At 40.5% G+C, this 21,719-nt stretch overlaps 1 protein-coding gene and 1 non-coding gene across 3 annotated transcripts in view; both read left to right on the top strand.

Annotated features, from left to right (window-relative positions):
* Positions 1-21,719, top strand: part of LOC126427905 (F-box/LRR-repeat protein 7-like) — a 144,748-nt gene that overhangs the window by 73,252 nt on the left and 49,777 nt on the right. For both annotated transcript variants that reach the window (XM_050089793.1, XM_050089792.1), the window contains exons 3-4: positions 5,004-5,317; positions 20,261-20,446. In XM_050089793.1, coding sequence (XP_049945750.1) covers positions 5,004-5,317; positions 20,261-20,446 — 500 coding nt within the window. The remainder of the gene's footprint in view (positions 1-5,003; positions 5,318-20,260; positions 20,447-21,719) is intronic.
* Positions 7,437-7,509, top strand: Trnat-agu (transfer RNA threonine (anticodon AGU)). Its single transcript has one exon. It is a non-coding gene; the product is annotated as a tRNA-Thr (tRNA).

Below are 21,719 nucleotides of genomic sequence, written 5' to 3' on the forward strand. Positions count from 1 at the left end.
GTCTCAGTGGCGTTCCTCTGGCTCCCGGGACACGCTGGTATCTGTGGAAATGAGGCGGCCGATATAGCGGCCAAGGCTGCAGTCTCTCTTCCTCGGCCAGCTCTTCAGTCTCTTCCGTTTACCGATCTACGGAGCGGTTTATGTCGCCAAGTTACTCATTTATGGCATGCGCATTGGTCAACACTTCCCCACAATAAATTGCGGGAAGTGAAAGCCGTTCCTTGCGCTTGGACCTCTTCCTCCCGAACGCGTCGTCGGGAGGAGGTAATTTTAGCTCGACTCCGGATAGGGCACTGTCTTTTTAGTCATCGACATCTTTTAAGCGGTGATCCTCGCCCACTCTGTCCCCACTGCTCTCAGCTGTGGACGGTCAGACACCTTTTAATTGAATGCCCCTATTTTAATCCGTTACGCTCCCGTCTACAGCTATCGCCTGATCTATCGTCGATTTTAGCAGATGACACGCGCTCAGCTGACCGCGTTTTACAGTTTATTAGTGACAGTGAAATGACGTCAGTCATTTGAAGCTTTTTTTTGTGGACAACCAACCCCTTTCTATAGTGGACTTTTAAGCATTCCTTCTGCCTTTAGTTTCTCCAATTTTCTGACTATGTTTCCATTGCTGCTGATTTTAAATTTCGTTTTTTTCCTGTTTTCTACGTCACGGGCTGGGCGCTAATGACCATAGAAGTTTTGCGCCCTAAAACCACAAACAAAAAAAAAAAAAAAAAACCCAACAATTACACCCTAGTAAAGGAAAATAATATGAGAGAAGGAAAGTTGCTACTCTCCATGTAGCAGAGATGCCGAGCCACGGTAGGCACAATAAAAAGATTCACACAATTGTAGCTTTCGGTCATTAAGGCCTTTGCCAGCAGTCGACACACACACTCACGCAAGCGCAACTTGCACACACGTCTGCAGTCTCAGAGAGCTGAAACTACACTGCGAGCGGCAGCACCAGTGCATGATGGGAGTGGCGACTGGGTGGGGGTAAGGAGGAGGCTGGTGCAGGGAGGGGGAGGATAGTATGGTGGGAGTGGCAGTGAAGTGAAGTGTTGCGGTTTAGACGGAGGGTAGGAGAGAAGGTATGGAGGGGGGAGAGGGGGTAAGTAGCGGATAGGAGAAAAATAAAAATAAAAATAAAAGAAATTAGAAGACTGGGTGTGGCGGTGAAATGACAGCTGTGTAGTGCTGGAATGGGAACAGGGAGGGGGCTGGATGGGTGAGGACAGTGACTAATGAAGTTTGAGGACAGGAGGGTTACGGGAATGTAGGATGTATTGCAGGGAAAGTTCCCACCTGCGCAATTCAGAAAAGCTGGTGTCGGTGGGAAGTATCCAAATGGCACTGGCTGTGAAGCAGTCATTGAAATGAGGGGTATCATGTTTGGCAGCGTGTTCAGCTACAGGGTGGTCCACTTGTTTTTTGGTCACAGTTTGTCGATGGCCATTCATGTGGACAGACAGCTTGTTGGTTGTCATGCCTGCATAGAATGCAGCACAGTGGTTGCAGCTTAGTTTGTAAATCACATGACTGGTTTCGCAGGTAGCCCTGCCTTTGGTGTGATAGGTAATGTTAGTGACTGGACTGGAGTAGGTGGTGGTAGGAGGATGTATGGGACAGGTCCTGCATCTCGGTCTATTACAGGGGCATGAGCCATGAGGTAAGGGATTGGGAGCAGGGATTGTGTAAGAATGGATGAGGATATTGTGTATGTTTGGTGGATGGGTGGGAAGGATAGTGGGTAGGACATTCCTCATTTCAGGGTACGACAAGAGGTAATCGAAACCCTGGCGGAGAATGTAATTCAGTTGCTCCAGTCCCGGGTGGTAGTGAGTTACAAGGGGAATGCTCCTCTGTGGCCGGACTGTTCGACTTTGGGAGGTGGTGAGAAACTGGCAAGATAAGGCATGAGAGATTTGTTTTGTACAAGGATGGGGGAGGATAATTACGGTCAGTGAAGGCTTCAGTGAGACCCTCGGTATATTTGGAGAGGGACTGTTCGTCACTGCAGATGCGACGACCACGGGTGGCTGGCTGTACGGAAGGGACTTCTTGATATAAAATGGGTGGCAGCTGTTGAAGTGGAGGTATTGCTGGTGGTTAGTAGGTTTGATATGGATGGAGGTACTGATGTAGCCACCTTTGAGGTGGAGGTCAACATCTAGGAAGGTGGCTTGTTGAGTTGAGTAGGACCAGGTGAAGCAATTGGGGGAGAAGTTGTTTTCCTAGTAACACAGGCAACATATGAGGGTTGGAACTTTAATAGTGGCAACTATTTATTTATGGCTGGTACAAAATATATAGGTATTTCAAAGTTTTACTGACCTTCAGAGTAGTGACGAGCATTGTGTATGACCCATTGGCAGCGATGTGGAAGTCATAGGATACTCTTAGCAGTGCCAGTTGTGTTGACAGTTTGTGCAGTGGTCTATTGCCTGACAATTTGTAGCAGTTCTGAAGTGAATGCCGTGAAGTATTTCCTTCAGTTTAGAAATTGATTTGAACTTAGGAAGGATTAAACCAGGGGAGTGAAGTAGGTGGTATAGCAGTTAGCAGCCCCACCAGTCAAACAAATCAGTAACAGCTTGCACTGTACTTGCTTGAGCATTGTCCTGCAAAATGATGGCCAGGTCCTGCAGAAAGTGTCATAAAAATGTTCAAATGTGTGTGAATTCCTAAGGGACCAAACTGTTGAGGTCATCAGTCCCTAGACTTACACACTACTTAAACTAGCTTAAGCTAAGAAAAATGCATGCACCAATGCCCAAGGGAGGACTGCAACCTCTGGCAGGAGGGGCCGTGCAATCCGTGACAGAAGTGTCATTACTTCTGTCCATATGCTGTTCATTTTTGGAACACAACCTACGACCAGCTTAGAGACAGAAGTGATGACACTTTCTGCAGGACCTGACCATCATTTTGTAGGACAATGCTCAAGCACGTACAGTGCAAGCTGTTACTGATTTGTTTGACTGATGGGGCTGCTAAGTGCTATATCACCTACTGCACTTCCGTGACTTAAGCCCTTGCGAGTTCAACTCGGCGTTATTTCTCAGTCTATCAAATCAGCGATCGAGGAACCTGTAGTGGGTCTTCCGATCGGACGGGTACCATCATATCTCCCCATAAGTAAGGCTTTTGCCCAAGAGGTGTCTGATCTAGCATTGTGGCGCTTTCAGTTTTTGAACGATGTTCGGTTGCCTCATCAGCTCATACGATTCTTGGTTTTTTCTATGTCTCCATGAGCTCCCTTCCTGGACAGGTCCAAAGATCCTTCTCATAATTTTTCTTTTGAAGACCAACAATACTAGCACTATCGTGGCATTGTATGCTTTAGGTTTGGTCTTAATTGACAGATTCTTGGATGACATTGTCTACTTTAGACTGAAATATGTTTTACACCCTTTCACAATACATTGGTTTATTTCCTGTTTTAAATTATTTTGCCTTTTCACCCATGTACCGAGGTATTTGCAATTTTTCGCTTTAGCAAATTTCTATATCTCTACCTTTAATGGGGTGTCATTAGGGGTTCTCTTAATACCTCCATTGCCGCGGTCTTTTCTGCATTAATCTGTAACCCGATCTTACTTGCATTTTGCGCTAGGTCCTCTACGGTTCCTGCCATCTCTTCCTCTGATTCTGCTAGAACTGTGATGTCGTCTGCGTAACCCAATAAATCTGTCCTACCGTTTAGTGTCACCTCTTTGTTTTCTCTTTTCATTACTGGGATTGCTTTCTCTAGGACCAGATTAAATAACAGTGGTGAAATATCATCACCTTGTCTCACACCCATTCTGATATTTGCATAAGTTAATTAAATTTGCATATTAATTGCCTAATTTTGTCTCAGTCTTATCAACTTCTATAAATATGACAAGTGTAGGACTATACATTTACAAGTTTTATATGTATAAAATATCACGTATTAGTATCACAATGTCCAAAATAACTGGCATCCGTCTGTCCATTATTGGCCTCATAATCTGACATACAGCTGAGAGAATGCAGACCACATGCCTCTCCTTATCTTGCATCCAGTGACACCTGTGGGCTGAAGGGGTCGGTACCGTTGGGCCTTCATGACCTGATCGGGCGGAGTTTAGTTTTTATCTGTTCATTATGTAATGCCCCATTTTGCTTCATTACATCCTTATGTTCCAACAATATATATAACTGATAGTTCCTCTGAACCCAGAGAATCTGAAAGTGATAGTAACATTCAGAATGAGTACCAAAATCAGATCAGAAACTCTTGGGGGGTGGGGGTGGTGGTGGGGGTGGGATGGGATGGGCGGCAAGTGATTTTTTTTGGGGGGGGGGGGGGGAGGGGGGCAGTAAAGCTGTCAGGTAATCATTTTTACACCTACAGTAGTGTTTATCTCAGTGGTGACATATCCTGTGAGGAAAAGGGAGACACTGGAGACAGCATTCGTGAAATATTGAGCACTGGTTGAGGCAGGTACCCCTGGCACAGGCAAAAACCCAAGTGTGTGCCTTTTAATGCAGGTAGATGCTGTGATAAAATTGTTCTGTAGTCCACCTTTGCTGTTTAGGAAAGAACACAATATCCTCACTCAGTTTACATCTCAATCCAATAAAACTTCCCATCTGTATCTGTAATACAGATATCATTGGAGTAACTTTCACATATGTCTCAAAATCAAATGCTTCTGAAAAATTTATTTTCCTTTGAATGCTGTATTTTCAAACTTGTCATACGTTTTGTGTATTAGTGTAAGTTGATACATTGGTTATTGTTGTTATGATCACTGTTATAAGTATATTTATATTGATTATTGAAACAATTTTAAATACTGAACCAAAAATATGTAACTGTAGCTATTGCCTGAGAAGAAAAGTATAGTTGAAACCACGGGAATTAGCGACAGGTGCGGCTGCCTCCGGGTTAACAGTTACATTACGTAATGAGATTTAATCTGTGGAATGTGCGACTTGCTTCCTAACAGATGTATTGCAATTTGTTCTTCCCGCAGACTATGAAGCATATATTTCAGAAGTGCCCAAAGATACAGAAGCTGAAACTACCAGAAAGCATGCTGCGTAACTGGCCACTTGCGGGACTCTTGTCCACCTTGGAACATTTGACCTGTCTGGTGGTGTTCGAGGACTTGTGGAGTGTGACACCTGTAAGGCTTCGTGATCTGGTGGATGCCTGTCCGCAGCTAGAGGAGATACACACCGACTGCCCCTATTACAATACACGGGACATGGAATATGTCCTGAAGGCAAAAACGCACAGCTTAACTTCTGCCACGTTGCGCTGGATGTCAGAAGCGTGGCAAAACTGGTGAGTACATTATCATTTTGGTTTCCAGTCTGGTGTGTGAACGAATGTCCCCCCCTCCCCTCTCTTACACACACACACACACACACACACACACACACACACACACACACACACTAACACAGTGTGTGTGTGTGTGTGTGTGTGTGTGTGTGTGTGTGTGTGTGTGTGTGTTTTTGTTTGTTTGTTTTCCTACAGTGATAACTTGAGCCCTATCTTCAGCATATGCTCGTACGTAGAGGAGCATGTAGTTTAGCTGTGTTGACTAATCTGCTGTAATAACAGAGATGTTGAAGCAGCTATGTTTTTTTTGTGGAATTATACACACTTTTAATGACACTCGAAACATCTCGAAAATATGAGTACGGCGATATAATGTTTGTTGATGTTGGGATTGAAACTTTTCACCAAAGTATCTGAGAAGTGAGCTACAATTGAAAAGTGAGGCAGTTGGAATCGATTACGGCAATGTAAACTCTGAGTGGGGCTCTTGTGCCAGGCTCCATTGTTATATGCAACACAAAAGTAGGCCTATGCTGCTGAGACTAAATGTAATTCCTGTTGGCCCTACTTTACACAATGTAGATACAGGGTAAAGGCATTTATATGCCAGCTGGCTTATCAATAGCAGGATCTAGCCACCTTGCATCTCATTTTTGGCTCATTTCTCAAGTGTCTTACTGGAAAGTTTCAATGCCAATATTAATAACCGGTACATCACTGTAGTTTTATTTTTTTCAAGAGCTTTTGAGTGCCATTACAATAGTTATCATTCCATTAAGGAAAATCATAGTTTGTTCAGTTTCCTCAGTTTGTGCATGAACTAAGAGAGGCAATTTTAGCTTTAGAAGTAGTATTCAACTTCTATATATCTTAAACTGAGTTTCACAACCATTGTCAGTAAATGTAGTGTATAAAATACATCAAACCCCACTGCAATAAATAACAGAAAACAGTGCAGTGTTTACTAACACCATGGCCTTTTCCAATCTTTTTGGTACAATTTTAGGCTTCCAATGCATTTTATAAAGATGTAATACAGTTTTATGTAAACGTTATTCCATATACTCTCTTAAGATTTTCCTTTTCCCACAGTTGAAGGGTGTCATGGACTCTTCAAAGCTATATCATTTACGCATTTTTATCATTTTCTAATTTTTTTCTATTCCTCAGACTCTCAGTTCATGCTAAGGTTTTTAAAAGAATTGTTTTATTTTCTTGTGATTTATTCATTATTCTGCGACATTATTTGAATGAATGATATTTTGCTGTGGAATGTTTATAGGGCTACATATATTCTATCATTATGTGTCAAAAACTGTCGTCAAAGTCTTCACTCTAAAGATTTGTTAGATGCAACTTCCTACGGTAGTGGATTCTGTGAGTGTCTGTTCATCTCTGCTTAATTACTGACAAGAGGGGGGCACCACATTGGGATCACAGATTTACTTCAAATTTTGTACACCTTTAGTAGGCCATTAAAACAACATAATTTGCAAGTAGTAAGGTGCAATACTCTGGCAGTTCTGAGAAAGTCATAACAGAAGTTTTACATGCCCATTATGTAATGTGTGTATCTGTGCTAGGCACAGAATGTTGTAGTTTGTGGTGGTCAAGTGATTAGCATTTGAGCTTTGTAAGATGAATGTATGTGGGGTGACGGTTGGACTCCCACTCAAATTTAATTTGTAATCTATATTTTTTTCACCACTGATCATATTGTAATTGAATTTTCCGCAAGACATTTAAGTCTAATCTATGATAATGATGGAAGTGGAAGAAATTAATTAAAATTTTTTCTACAGCCGGGACTCGAACCCAGGTCTTCTTGCTTACTAGGCAGAAATTTTAACAAATTTTAATTTATTTCTTCTGCTTCCATCATTACTGTAGATAAAGATGAGACTTAAATGTCTCAGGGAGTATTTAATTATAAGACCTATAAGATCACCTATGGTACAGGGCTTCCCTGTTACGTCCAACACTGGGTTGCTATTCCAGTGCCAGAGAGCTCTGGCAACAGTGACAATGTAGGGGGAAAATAAGCTGAAGATAGGAACTGAAGTTTGTGTTGGGGAGGGCATTTGACGTGGGTAGTTTGTGCAGCAATGTTGACTATAGTGCCGCGGTGGTGCAGTGGTTAGCATTTCTGCCTAGTAAGCAAGAAGACATGGGTTCAAGTCCCGACTGTGGCACAAATTTTAATTCTTTTCTTCTGCTCCCATCATTACTGGTCATATTATTTAGTTTGACATTTGAGAGGTAACATAATTAAAAAAACTACATTTATTTGCATGAAGTTTCAGTGACTTTCATGTTATTTGACTACTTGCTGATTTTAATTAAATTCAATTATTAGAACAAACATATTGACAATTGTTGACATGTAAATGAAGAAACTATTCATTTTCCTGAAAATTTATGCCTGTGATTTGCAAAATACTTTATACATGCAATCTGGTAAGGTACCCGGAAATACTTTGCACCTCGATGCTTCGGATACACATGAAGCCCCCATTTGACACTTACCAGTGAGACGTTGCTAATACAGCAAGAATGAATAGTGTAAGTGCAAATTTTTTGAATATCACAGAATTTACACTTGTGCTACGGATATGAAGGTTTGAGTGGGAGATAAAGCATCGCCTCGCACACGTTAGTCTTAAGAGACTCCGACTGTAACCAGCAGATCACTTTTAGCGCTAATGCTGGCACCTACGCACAGCTTCATAAACCATGTAGTAGATGCGTAAAATTTCTTTCACGATTTTCTCACACCTTACAACTTGTACATTATTTTGTTTTAATGGCCTACTAAAGGTGTACAAAGTTTGAAGTAAATCTGTGATCCCAATGTGGTGGTCCACATGTGTCGAATCCACTTACAATAGTCAAGTGTTGGTCAACCTCTATAATTTTCACCCTCAGTGCTCTCCTCCATTACCAAATTCACTATTCTCGATATCAAACACAGTTCACTGTTCAACTTCAGAAGGCAAAAGGTGTTTGACTATCGATACACACATAAACGTAAAAGAAACACACTGGAAATCCTTTGGAAGTAATAGTGGATAGAGTATACGTCGGAAAGATCGGGAAGTGTTCATTCGGCGCGTTTCGTCACAGGGTTATTTGGTAACCATGATAGCGTTACGGAGATGTTTAACAAACTTAAGTGGCAGACTCTGCAAGAGAGGCGCTCTGCATTGCGGTGTAGCTTGCTCGCCAGGTTTCGAGAGGGTGCATTTCTGGACAAGGCATAAAATATATTGCTTCCCCCTACTTATACCTCCCGAGGAGATCACAAATGTAAAATTAGAGAGATTAGAGTGTGCAGGGAGGCTTTCAGACAGTCGTTCTTCCCGCGAACCATACGCGACTGGAACAGGAAAGGGAGGTAATGACAGTGGCACGTAAAGTGCCCTCCGCCACACACCATTGGGTGGCTTGCAGTGTATAAATGTAGATGTAGATGTAGATAGTGAGAGAGAGTGCACCTATAGTGAGGGTGCGGGTGGGCAAAGGTGAAAAGGGGGGGGGGGGGGGGGAGGGTGCACCAGTATGGTAGGTCAGAAAAGGGACATAGACAAGCAGCGTACCAGTGCCCTCGCTGCATGATTTATATCTAATTGTCCTAATTTGTTTTTACAGTAACCCTGAGACAAAGGAGCAGAACGAGCTGTGGAAATGTGTGGACATACCACCACCGAAGCAGCCAAAGATCCGATTGTCGTAAGGCGAGGCGCTGCTGCAGGGTAAAGATTCTTCAGGAAAACCTGGACTAATTGGGGAAATCTCAGGGAATTTCATAAAATCTCAGACAATTCTGTGTTTTTAACCTAGAACTGCAATTTACGCTTATTGAGTTTTATAAATCACAAATTTTAAAATTTATTTGTGGGAAGAAGACTGACCGTTTATTTGTTTTTGTGATATGTACAACTCTATAGTTTCCAGACGAATGGAAACCTGATAGAAGCTGACCTCGGGGAAGAACAGTTTGGATTCTGTAGAAATGATGGAACATGTGAGGCAATACTAACCCTACGACTTGTCTTAAAAGATAGATTAAGGAAAGGCAAACCTACATTTCTAGCATTTTTAGACTTAGAGAAAGCTTTTGACAATGTTGTCTGGAATACTCTCTTTCAAATTCTGAAGGTGGCAGGGGTAAAATACAGGGATCGAAAGGCTATTTACAATTTGTACAGAAAGCAGATGGCAGTTGTAAGAGTCGAGGGGCATGAAAGGGAAGCAGTGGTTGGGAAGGGAGTGAGACAGGGTTGTAGCCTCTCCCTGACGTTATTCAATCTGTATATTGAGCAAGCAGTAAAGGAAACAAAAGAAAAATTTGGAGTAAGAATTAAAATGCATGGAGAAGAAATAAAAACTTTGAGGTTTTCTGATGACATTGTAATTCTGTCAGAGACAGCATAGGACCTGGAAGAGCAGCTGAACGGAATGGACAGTGTCTTGAAAGAAGGTTATAAGATGAACATCAACAAAAGCAAAATGAGGATAATGGAATGTAGTTGAATTAAATCGGGTGAGACTGAGAGAATTAGATTAGGAAATGAGACACTTAAAGTAATGGATGAGTTTTGCTATTTGGGGAGCAAAATAACTGATGATGGTCGAAGTAGAGAGGATGTAAAATGTAGACGGCAATGGCAAGGAAAGCGTTTCTGAAGAAGAGAAATTTGTTAACGTTGAGTATAGATTTAAGTGTCAAGAAGTCATTTCTGAAAGTATTTGTATGGAGTGTAGCCATGTATGGAAGTGAAACGTGGATGATAAATAGTTTAGACAAGAAGAAAATAGAAGCTTTCGAAATGTGGTGCTACAGAAGAATCTTGAAGATTAGATGGGTAGATCACATAACTAATGAGGGGATATTGAATAGAACTGGGGAGAAGAGAAATTTGTGGCACAACTTGATTAGGAGAAGGGATCGCTTGGTAGGACGTATTCTGAGGCATCAAAGGATCACCAATTTAGTATTGGAGGGCACTGTGGAGGGTAATAGTCGTAGAGGGTGACCAAAAGATGAATACACTAAGCAGATTCAGAAGGATGTAGGTTGCAGTAGTTACTGGGAGATGAAGAAGCTTGCACAGGATAGAGTAGCATGGAAAGCTGCATCAAACCAGTCTCAGGACTGAAGACCACAACAACAACATAGTTTCATACTGATATTGATGAAATTTTGCACACTTTACCTTCAAGACAAGAGGAAGATCACTGTCTACACAACATCTCATAATCTGACTCATCCTACATGTATGCAATATATGAAAGGGAAAAGTTGTTACCAAAAATCTCAAAAATGTCTTGGCCAGTTTAGTTCAGATTTCTACATTCAGATAAAACAGCAAAGGAAATTAATGAAAAATTAAGTTAACAAAATGTATTGTGGTAAACTGATTGTAATTTCCATCATGTGAGTAAATTACGGCGGCAAAACGCATCTCAGAGATGGTACCATCAGACGTCAGTAGAGCGCGGGTCGAGCGAAAGCTTGAGAATTTGACAGAAACTTGATTGCAAACTCTTATTTACTGAATAGTTGCCATTGTTACATGTGACACGGCCCAGAACGGGGATGGACAAATGCACTAATGTGGGCGTGGGTGCCAGAGAGTGCCCACACTGCCTGCCCGCGGCCACTGTCAGCCTGCAGTTCTACACTCCACCTCTCTGCTAACATCACCTGTTTGTTACAGATGTGCATGGCCAGAGACGGGCCCGTTTACTTCGTGTCATCAATGTTGTCGATGTTGAAGTCAAAGTCTCTCTGGCATTCGTAGTAGGGCAAAAGCAAGATGAAAATGACTGAGGAGGAGTTAAGATGAGCAAAACCCAAAACTGGTCGATTCCCTACACTTTTGACCCACAGTGGGAAGAAATTTACTTTTTTTTATTGAAATGCAAACTGGCCCTTGATGTCTGTCTTGTAATGCTACTTTATTGGAGTGGAAGAAGTACAATGTGCAGTGGCAATTTCAACCCCTGCATCAGAAGTTTACAATGACTTTGGATACTGAGGAAAGGAAGGCCAAAATTTTCGAACTAAAACAGGAGAGAGAAGGAACAAAGTTCCAGTAGATAAGTCATTTCTTGAAGATGTCACTACACTGCACCAATATAAGTTAAATTCATATTTCTTCCCCTTGAAAAATGTATAATATTACACAAACCTTTTTTTTACAGTTTTTGTAATGCAAAAAAACCACCTGCAGCTTAGAATCGAATGCAAAGTAAGCGGAAGTTCTGAAAAATGTTGGTAGGCGGCACCACAACTAACTTCTGCCATCAAATATATGTAGGACTACACAGGCATGCTTTGCAGGCACAAAAGATAAATACTGGCACCAAAACCTCTGCGTCAGTAAATAAATTAAAAAAGAAAGTAGAAGGCAAGCTTTTTTCTCTGCTCCTAGTTTCAACTACTGCATTTTCATACATTATCCAATGAAGTAAATAGAAATTCTGTATTGTTCATCTTTGAATGTAGCAGCTTTATAAATATTCTTAGCAGCAAAAATAAATATCTTTACACAAAAATGCCAACAATCCACAAGGCTTTTGGATTGTTGCACGAGTTGATACGCTGAGGCTCATTCAGATTTCACATAGAGGCACCTATTGCTTTGTGGAATTTTGTGTTGTGCTTGTTGGTGTTAGTGAACCCTAATGAAGCGCTTTCATTATAGTGCCAAATTCAAGAAGGGAGTTATTTATCTTGTGGAACAAATTTCTAATCGTACTGCAGGTCTGTGATATGGCATTGATGAGAGCAACGTCAGGCAATGGTGACTGCAGAGAGACAAATTATTTAAATGTTGAAGTAGCAGGAAAGCATTTAGTGCCCCAAAGTGTGGCCAATATCATGCACTAGAAGTGATTTTAAATGAATGAGACAATTCCTCTCTTCTTTTTATTGTAAGCGGCAGTAGTGCGCACAAAAGCAAGCCGTGCCATGAGCGGTGACAAGTTGTAAACACTCATTATCAGAATGCAACAAATAATGCATTTTCAGCTTAAAGTGATGTAAACACCTATAACAAAGAGAACGGCACTTATCAAATCAAAGCAAAAAAAGCGATTGATTCAAACCAGACAAAGCACGTTATAAAGGAAGAGTACCCGTATAAATACAGACGGAGCGCCTGATGCGTTGCAATGGCTAGCTGGTAAAGCTTAACTGCTAAGCTTACTACTTGAACTGAACTACTGTAGCTGTATCTTCATCCAGTCGACCTAAATTGTGTCCAATGTTACAATGGAACAACTTTCTTTCGATTTGGAGGTGCGGTCTAAAACTTTTCTCTCCCCTTGAAATTCGAATCTCAAATTTCAGATGCGGCTTAGATTCGGGAAATTTTTTTATTCTTCATTTTGAGTCTTATTTTTCAGGTGTGGCTTAGATTTGAGTGTGGCTTAGATTTGAATAAATATGGTATACTCTGCAGACCACCGTGACAGGGGTATTTCCCGTTGTACCAGTTATTAGGGTTTCTTCCTGTTCCACCCATGTATGGAGTCCAGCAGAATGATTGTTTAAATGCCTCTGTGCTTGCAATAATTATTTTAATCTTATCCTCATGATTCCTATGTGAGTGATACATAAGAAGTTGCCGTCATCACTTAAAGCCAGGTCTTGAAACTTCATCAATAGACTTTCTTGGGGTAGTTTACGTCTCTCTTCGAGTCTTCCAGTACATTTCCTTCAGTATCTCTGTGACAGTGTCCCGTGGATCTAACAAACCTCTGACCATTTGGGCCACCTTTCTCTATATACATTCAATATCCCCCATTATTCCTAACTGGTATGGGTCCCACACACTTGAGCAATATTCTAGAAACGGCTGCACGAGTAATTTGTAAGCAATCTCTTCTGTAGATTCATTGTACTTACCCAGTAGAATAGAACAGTCAACCACCTGCTTTACCCATGACTGAACCTGTGTGATCATTCCATTTCATATCCCTACAAAATGTTCCACTCAGGTATTTGAATGAGTTGGCAGATTCCAACAGTGACTCATTGATATTACAGTCACAGTACATTTAGTTTTTTTCTTTTACGTTTCTGAACATTTAAAGCAAGTTGCCAATCCCTGCACCATTTTGAAATCTTATGAAGATCTGACTGAATACTTACACAGCTTCTTTCAAGTAGTGGTTCATTGTAGCTAACTGCATCATGTGCAAAAAGGCTGCTTTTATTATTAATATTGTCTGTCAGGTCATTAATATACAACATGAACAGCAAGGGTCCCAACACAGTTCCCAGGAGCACCATCAGCAATTACTTGTACATCTGCTGACAACTCCCCATCCGAGATAACATGCTGCATCCTCCCTATCAAAAAGTACTCAATCCAGTCACAAATTTCACTTGATACCCCATATGATCGTACTTTTGACAATATGAGTACATGTGGCTCTGAGTTAAATGCTTCTTGGAAATCAAGAAATATTGCTTTGATCCAAAACTTATGATTTGTTATGTGAGAAAAGTGCCAGTTGGGTTTTACATCCTCGATGTTTTCAGAATTCCTGCTGTTTGACATTGAGGAGGCCATTCTGTTCAAGATAACTCATTATGTTTAAGCTCAGTATATGTTCTAAGATTCTACAACAAATTGATGTCAAGGATATTGGGTAGTAGTTTTGTGGATCACTTCTTCTGCCTTTCTTGTAGATGGGTGTGATGTGAAGAACTGTGCACAGTTTTTTGTTCGAGGGATCTATGATAGATGATAGTTAGGAGAGAGGCTAACCCAATCACAAATTCAGTATAGAATCTGACAGGGATTCCAGCGAGTCCTGGAGCTTTGTTCAATTTTAACAATTTCAGCTGTTTCTCAACACCACTGACACTAATACTTATTTGATTCATCTTTGTTTTCAGTGATACAAAGATTAAATTGGGACAATGCTCCTGGATTTTCCTTGGTAAAGGAACAGTTGAAAATGGAGTTACGCATTTCATCTTTTGCTTTACTACCCTCAATTTCATTTCCTGTCTCATTCACTATGGACCGGACACTAACTCTGGTGCCACTAACAGCCTTTACATACAACCAGAATTTCTTTAGGTTGTCTCTATCTACGACTTTACACTTTGTTTTACACCTATTATGCAGTAACCTCTGTTTTGTACTGTATACCATGGAGGGTCCCTCACCTTATGAACTGTTCAACTCAATAAAATCTACATGGGTAATCTGCAAATCACACTTAAGTGCCTGACATAGGGTTCACTGAACTATCTTCACAATAATTATCTTATTATTTCAATCTCGAACAGTGTGCGTAAAAAACAGGCATCGATATCTTTCTGTGTTACCTTCTATTACCCTTATTTTATCATGATGATCATTTCTACCGGTGTAGATCAGTGTTAACAAAATATTTTCTTATTCGGAGGAGAAAGTTGGTGATTGAAATTTCAAGAGAAGATTCCACCGCAACGAAAAATGCCTTTGTTTTAATTATGTCTACTCCAAATCCTGTATCATGTCAGTGACACTCTCTCCTGTTTCGTGATAACATAACGCGTGCTGCTCTTCTTTGAACTATCTTGATGTACTCCTTTAATCCTATCCAGTAAGGATCCCACACCACGCAAAGGTACTCCAAAACAGGATAGACAAGCTTAGTGTAGGCAGTCCCTTTAGTAGATATGTTGCATCTTGTAAGTGTTACGCCAAAAAATACAGTCTTTGGTTCACCTTCCCTAATACATTTTCTATGTGTTCTTTTCAATTTAAGTTGTCTGTAATAGTAATTCCTAGGTATTTAGCTCAATTTAGAGCCTTTAGATTCGACTGATCTGTCATGTAACCCAAGTTTAACAGATTCCTTTTATCACTCACGTGGATGACCTCATACTTTTCATTACTTAGTCAGTTGCCAATTTTTGCACCATACAGTTTGTTTTTTCTAAATCGTCCTGCAATTTGTTTTGTTCTTCTGATGACTTTACTAGACATTAAATGACGGTATCATCAGCAAACAACCTGATGGCTGCTCAGGTATATCACTATATATTAAAGTGATGTAGAATCAGTTCTCATTGATATAACTCAAATCAATTTCCGCAGTTAACTTCAAATGATGTGATTCCACAATTTTGATGATTATTTTGCAATTTTGCTTAAAAATAAATAGTTTCATATTTTGAGGAAAATTTGTAAAATTTTGTAAATTCGCAGTTTGTGAAAAACAGATGTTCTGTGGGATTCTTTGATCAGCTTGGATCCACATGAAATTTATTTGTATGAGTTGGCTGATTCCATCAGTGACTCACTGATATCATAGTCATACGATCCTACAATTTCCATTTTGTGAAGGGCAGAATTTTACATTTAAAGCGAGTTGCTGATCTCTGCACCACTTTGAAGCCTTGTCAATATATGACCGAATATTTATGCAGCTTCTTTCAGACAGTACTTCATTATAAACAACTGCACCATCTGCAAAAACAGTGGGGTCAATATTAGTATTGTCTGCGAGGCCATTAATATACACCATGAACAATAAGGATCCCAACACACTTCCCAGGGTTGCACTTGAAGTTACTTCATCTGATAATGACTCTCCATCCAAGATAACATGCTGCATACCACCTACCAAAAAGTCCTCAATTTAATCACAAATTTCACTTGGCACCCTATATGATCACACTTTTAACAACAAGTGAAGAATGGTATTGAGTAAAATGCTCTTCAGAAGTCAAGAAATGCAGCATCCATGCAATTGCCTTGATCCAAAGCTTTCAGTACGTCACGTGAGAACAGTGCGAGTTGGGTTTCACAGGATCAATTTGCTTGGATTCCATGCTGGTTGGCGTTAAAGGGGTCATTCTGTTCAAGATACTTCATCATGTTTGAGCTCAGAATGTGTTCTAAGATTATACTGCAAATTGATCTCCAGTATATTACATGGTAGTTTGGTAGACCACTTCTTCTACCCTTCTTATAGACAAGTGTGACCTGTGCCTTTTTCCAAGAACATTATGGATCACCTCAAAGAAAAAGATTTATTGGCAGACAGCCAACACAGCTACAGAAAATATCATTCTTGTGAAATACAACTAGCTCTTCATTCCGGGGATGTTCCATATTTTTTTAAATTTCTTCACAAGTGACTTCTAATCAAATTGTGTGCCTAAGGAGTGTCATCTCAGTTATGTGACTAGATTGATGATTTCGTTTCAGAAATGTTACAGTTCATCATAATTGGCTGAAAGTTATAGACTAAAACAGAAGTAATATCTGGAATTTCCCAAGGAAGTCTTTTCACCCTCTGTTGTTCCTGTGCAATCTGTTTGCAGGTGATGCTGTCATTTACCATTTTGGAAAGTCCTTGGGTGATCAGAACAAAATGCAAAATGATTTAGGCAAGATATGTATATGGTGCGAGAAGTGGCAGTTGACTATGAATAATGGAAAGTGTGAAATGAATCCACGGATTTCAGTTGCACAATAATCACACAAGTCTATAGGATTTAAATTAAACTAAATACATAGGGATAACAATTACGAATAATTTAAATTGGAATGATGACATAATAATGTTGAGGGGAAAGAAAGCTAAAGACTGTGATTTACTGGTTGAGCGATAGAAGCAACCGACAGCGAGCGACTTCTGGATATGTGACTCTCCAGTGACAAGCTGCTGCGAGCGGCCATGTTTCACTGCAAGATGGCGGCTTAGAGCCAACCAGCTGTTTCTGTAAAACGGCGCTGCTGGACTGTCGAATACTGTAGCTGGAGACTAAGGCTACAAAATTAGCTTTACTTACAAAAATAAAGTGAAAAGGAATGCTGTGCATGAAATTTACAAACGGAGGAATCTTCATGGAGAATGTCATAATTTATATCATCAACTACGAAGATCACCATACACATTCTTTGAATACACATGAATGAGCAGAAGAGCGTTTGACTATCTTATCAATAAATTAAATACAAATGTTTTTTTACATGTTCACCCTGATAGCTGAGTGGTTAGCGTGACGGTTTGCCGTCCTATGGGCCCGGGTTTGATTCCCAGCTGGGTCGGAGGTTTTATCCGCTCAGGGACTGGGTGTTGTGTTGTCTTGATCATCATTTCATCCCCACCCGGCATGCAGGTCACCCAGTGTGGTGTCGAATGTAATAAGACCTGCACCAAGGCTACCTGACCTGCCCCGTAAGGGGCCTTCTGGCCAATGACGCCAAACGCTCATTTCCGTTTCCAATGTTTTTTTACATGATCAAGAACTTTTAACAGCCAGTAAAGGCAGAAGAATGACTGACTACATCACTAACTGCCCTAAGTGCATGAATAAATGCACTGATTGCTAATCGGAATCAATAGCTAGCTGTGGTGTAGTGGTAGCATTACAGTTTGTGATTATGTGCTTTGGAAATGTCCCAGGTTCGGTTCCAGGCTCTTCTTATGTTTTAACTGTATACTATTTATACTATTTACACTGCATCACTAAGTATATTTTTAAGCTCTTGCCAGAGAACTTGATCTTTTAAGTGTATACACACCTATCCCAGTATATCAAATAAATTTAATTCCTAATAAATTACAATGAACCATGAAATTTTACCGATATTTGATGTTTCAAACGTAGTTCATCAGGAGTCAGTGTTAAGACCAAGCGTCTTTATTCATCTACATAGTCTGTAAAAGTAAAACATACAAAATTTTTGAAACTAAAGTCAAACATTTGTCTAAATGTATGAACTAAAAAGTATTAAGGAAATGTTTGGTGCACCTCGTTTTCTGTTCATGGTTTTGAGTATCATTCAAAGGCACATAGAACGTTTCGCCGATCTACTTATTTCTTTTACACAAATCATTTCATAAAATATGACAATTTCTTTCAATTTTTTATTTTCAAGTTTTATTCAGCCCTACTGACTTCTTGTTTGCCTTCCTAACGTACTGATTCGAAGGAAGCCTTTTTGACATTTAAATACAACACCAATGTATCCTTTTATGTGCAAAATAGCTAGGCCTTGAACAGATGAAATTTTTGACACTTCATTTACATAACTTGACAGCAGCTTTTCGTAAAATATTTCAATTTTTCGTCAACTCACTAATTAAGGTGTTGTTAATTACCCTGATTACTTTGAAGCAGTTAAATATTTTCATGAAAAACTAGACCTCATGCTGGTCACTCCGAAACCTCGTTTACCTGTTTCTGTCTCTTCGTTCGGCTATGAAAATTTGGACAAAACCTCATGTTGTAATTTATAGGGGGTCTTGTTTTCACTCTGCTCACGCATTTGCAAAAATGTATCGAGTGTTATTTGTACGATAAACTAGTCCTTTCTGTGTGCTGTCATTTCCAACAATCATCATTTCGATATATTGAACTGTTTATGAGATACGACAGTTTTTACGACGACTTGAATCCCGAAGCGGAGGAAAGGTATGGACGCACCGTGAGCAACCCATGCGCAGATATAACAACCAATATCTCAAGAATGAAAAGAGATACCATTCCAGTCTCGACTTTAAATACAAGTTTAGATATATTGGTTACATTTCATACGCAATAATGTATGGCCTTAAGTGAACTGTACGGAAAGTCTACGCAATGTGATTTTACCTCTGCAATGCAATGTGATTTTACCTCTGCAAAGTCTTAAAAATTTCGTGCAGTCATGTACTCAGTTTCGTGCAACTCAGTAACTATGACAAAAACAAATTCAGACCTTTATCATTTAAAGATATCAATCTGTAAGATGCGGAAGAATCAAATTTTTTCACTGAGTATTTTCTTAAAATCGGAAGTATTTCATAGCTGCCATTGTGTCCGCTCCACTGCTTTGCCAAGAAGACACATGGCTGTTGCTCTCTGTCGTGCGTGCTGCAGCAACAAGATTCAAACATGTTTGAATTCAAATGTCGCCAGTTGCAGCGGGAGAAAGGCAGCGACACAGATGTTGCTCACGTAGGACACTTCCGTAACTATACCTGTGGTTGTGTTTTGTCATGTACTGTCGGTCGCTTCTGTCAGTTACGTAGGACATAGCCTTAGGGAATGTAGCAGGTCTAATAAAGAGTGCTTACAGTATGCTTGTCAGCCCCGCTTGTGGAATCGGCATCAGATAGGATTGATGGAGGACATCGAAAAAGTTCAGTGAAGGGCAGCTTGTTTTGTATCACTGCAAAATAGGGGAGAAAGTGCCACAGATATGAGATGCGAACTGGGGTGGCAATCATTAAAGCAGAGATGATTTTTGCTGGAGCAGGGTCTTTCATGAAATTTTAATCACCAAAATATTTTGTTGGCGCCCACGTATATAGGGAGGAATTATAATAATAAAATGACAGAAATTGGAGCTCACACATAAAGATTTAAGTGTTCATTTGTTCCATGGTCTTTTTGGGAGTGGCACAGTAGAGCGTTGTCATGAAGGTGGTTTGATGAACCCTATCCCAGGCACTTAATTGTGAATTGCAGAGTAATCATGTACATGCAGATGAATACATGTAAATAAAATTTAAAAAATGAAATAACATTATGAAAAGGATAGTTGCTACACACCATATAGCGGAGATGCTGAGTTGCAGAGAGGCACAGCAAAAAGACTGTCACAAAATGAGCTTTCAGCCAACAAGGCCTTTGTCAAAAATAGACAACAGACAGAAAAAAAACACACACACACACACACACACACACACACACACACACACACACACACACACACACACACAAGTGCAACAAACCACTCACGCAAAGATAACTCTCACACACATGACCACAGCCTCTGGCAGCTGAAGCTAGTGTGTGTGTGTGTGTGTGTGTGTGTGTGTGTGTGTGTGTGTGTGTGTGTGTGGTGAGTAGCAACTATCCTTTACATAATATTGTTACATTCCATTCTGGATTTTCCATTGTTTAAAAAATAAAATGTCATTTGCCAACAGGTGTGTTGTGACTGTGCTGAAACAGCATAACACTTCACTTAGGAAACTGCGGCTACTCCATTACAACGTGCCACCTGAGATGGAGGCTGAGGTGTTCGAAGCTCTCGGTGAGCTACACAATCTTCAAGAGCTGCGTGCTGAACGGGTGTCTCCACACGCACCTCAAGTGATGTCTCTTGCATTTAAGTAAGCTACTTGTCATGAATCTCGTTAAGTATTTAGCACTGTTGCTGTATATATTCACAGAATTACATGCTCAGAGATGACCAGATATGGAAGCATGGAGTGTTTTCTATGTATGTATCGTATTCCGAAAAGCATTTGACTCTGTACCGCACCTACACTTGTTAATGAAGGTACTATCACATGGGATATCAACAGAATTTGTGACCAGATTGAGTTTGCAACATGTTAGCTTAGGCAGATAGACATTGAGAGAGATAGAAGTGACTTCAGGCATGGCACGGTAGTGTGTTGGGACAGTTGCTGTTCATATTGTGTATTAATGACTTCATGATGATGATGATGATGATGATGATGAAGTCCCATACTCCGTGACGGACCATAGGGGACGATGTGGGAGGCCCACACCGCTTTACTAGGCAAGGTCCTAGCGGAGGTGGTTTGCCATTGCCTTCCTCCGAACGTGATGATGACGATGATGACGACGACGACGACGCCCAGTCATCTTGAAGCAGGAAAAATCCATGACCCCGCCGGGAATCGAATCCGGGACCCCGTGCTCGGGAAGCGAGAAAGCTACCGCGAGACCACGAGCAGCGGACAATGACTTCATAGACAATATTAATAGTAATCTCACACATTTTGCACGTAATGCAGTTGTTGTTGTTGTTGTTGTTGTGGTCTTCAGTCCTGAGACTGGTTTGATGCAGCTCTCCATGCTACTCTATCCTGTGCAAGCTTTTTCATCTCCTAGTACCTACTGCAACCTACATCCTTCTGAATCTGCTTAGTGTATTCATCTCTTGGTCTCCCTCTACGATTTTTACCCTCCACGCTGCCCTCCAATACTAAATTGGTGATCCCTTGATGCCTCAGAACATGTCCTACCAACCGATCCCTTCTTCTGGTCAAGTTGTGCCACAAACTTCTCTTCTCCCCAATCCTATTCAATACTTCCTCATTAGTTATGTGATCTACCCATCTAATCTTCAGCATTCTTCTGTAGCACCACATTTCGAAAGCTTCTATTCCCTTCTTGTCCAAACTATTTATTGTCCATGTTTCACTTCCATACATGGCTACACTCCATACGAATACTTTCAGAAATGACTTCCTGACACTTAAATCAATACTGGATGTTAACAAATTTCTCTTCTTCAGAAACGCTTTCCTTGCCATTGCCAGCCTACATTTTATATCCTCTCTACTTCGACCATCATCAGTTATTTTGCTCCCCAAATAGCAAAACTCCTTTACTACTTTAAGTGCCTCATTT

This window comes from Schistocerca serialis, chromosome 12, assembly GCF_023864345.2.
Source record: "Schistocerca serialis cubense isolate TAMUIC-IGC-003099 chromosome 12, iqSchSeri2.2, whole genome shotgun sequence".
Lineage (NCBI taxonomy): Eukaryota > Metazoa > Arthropoda > Insecta > Orthoptera > Acrididae > Schistocerca > Schistocerca serialis.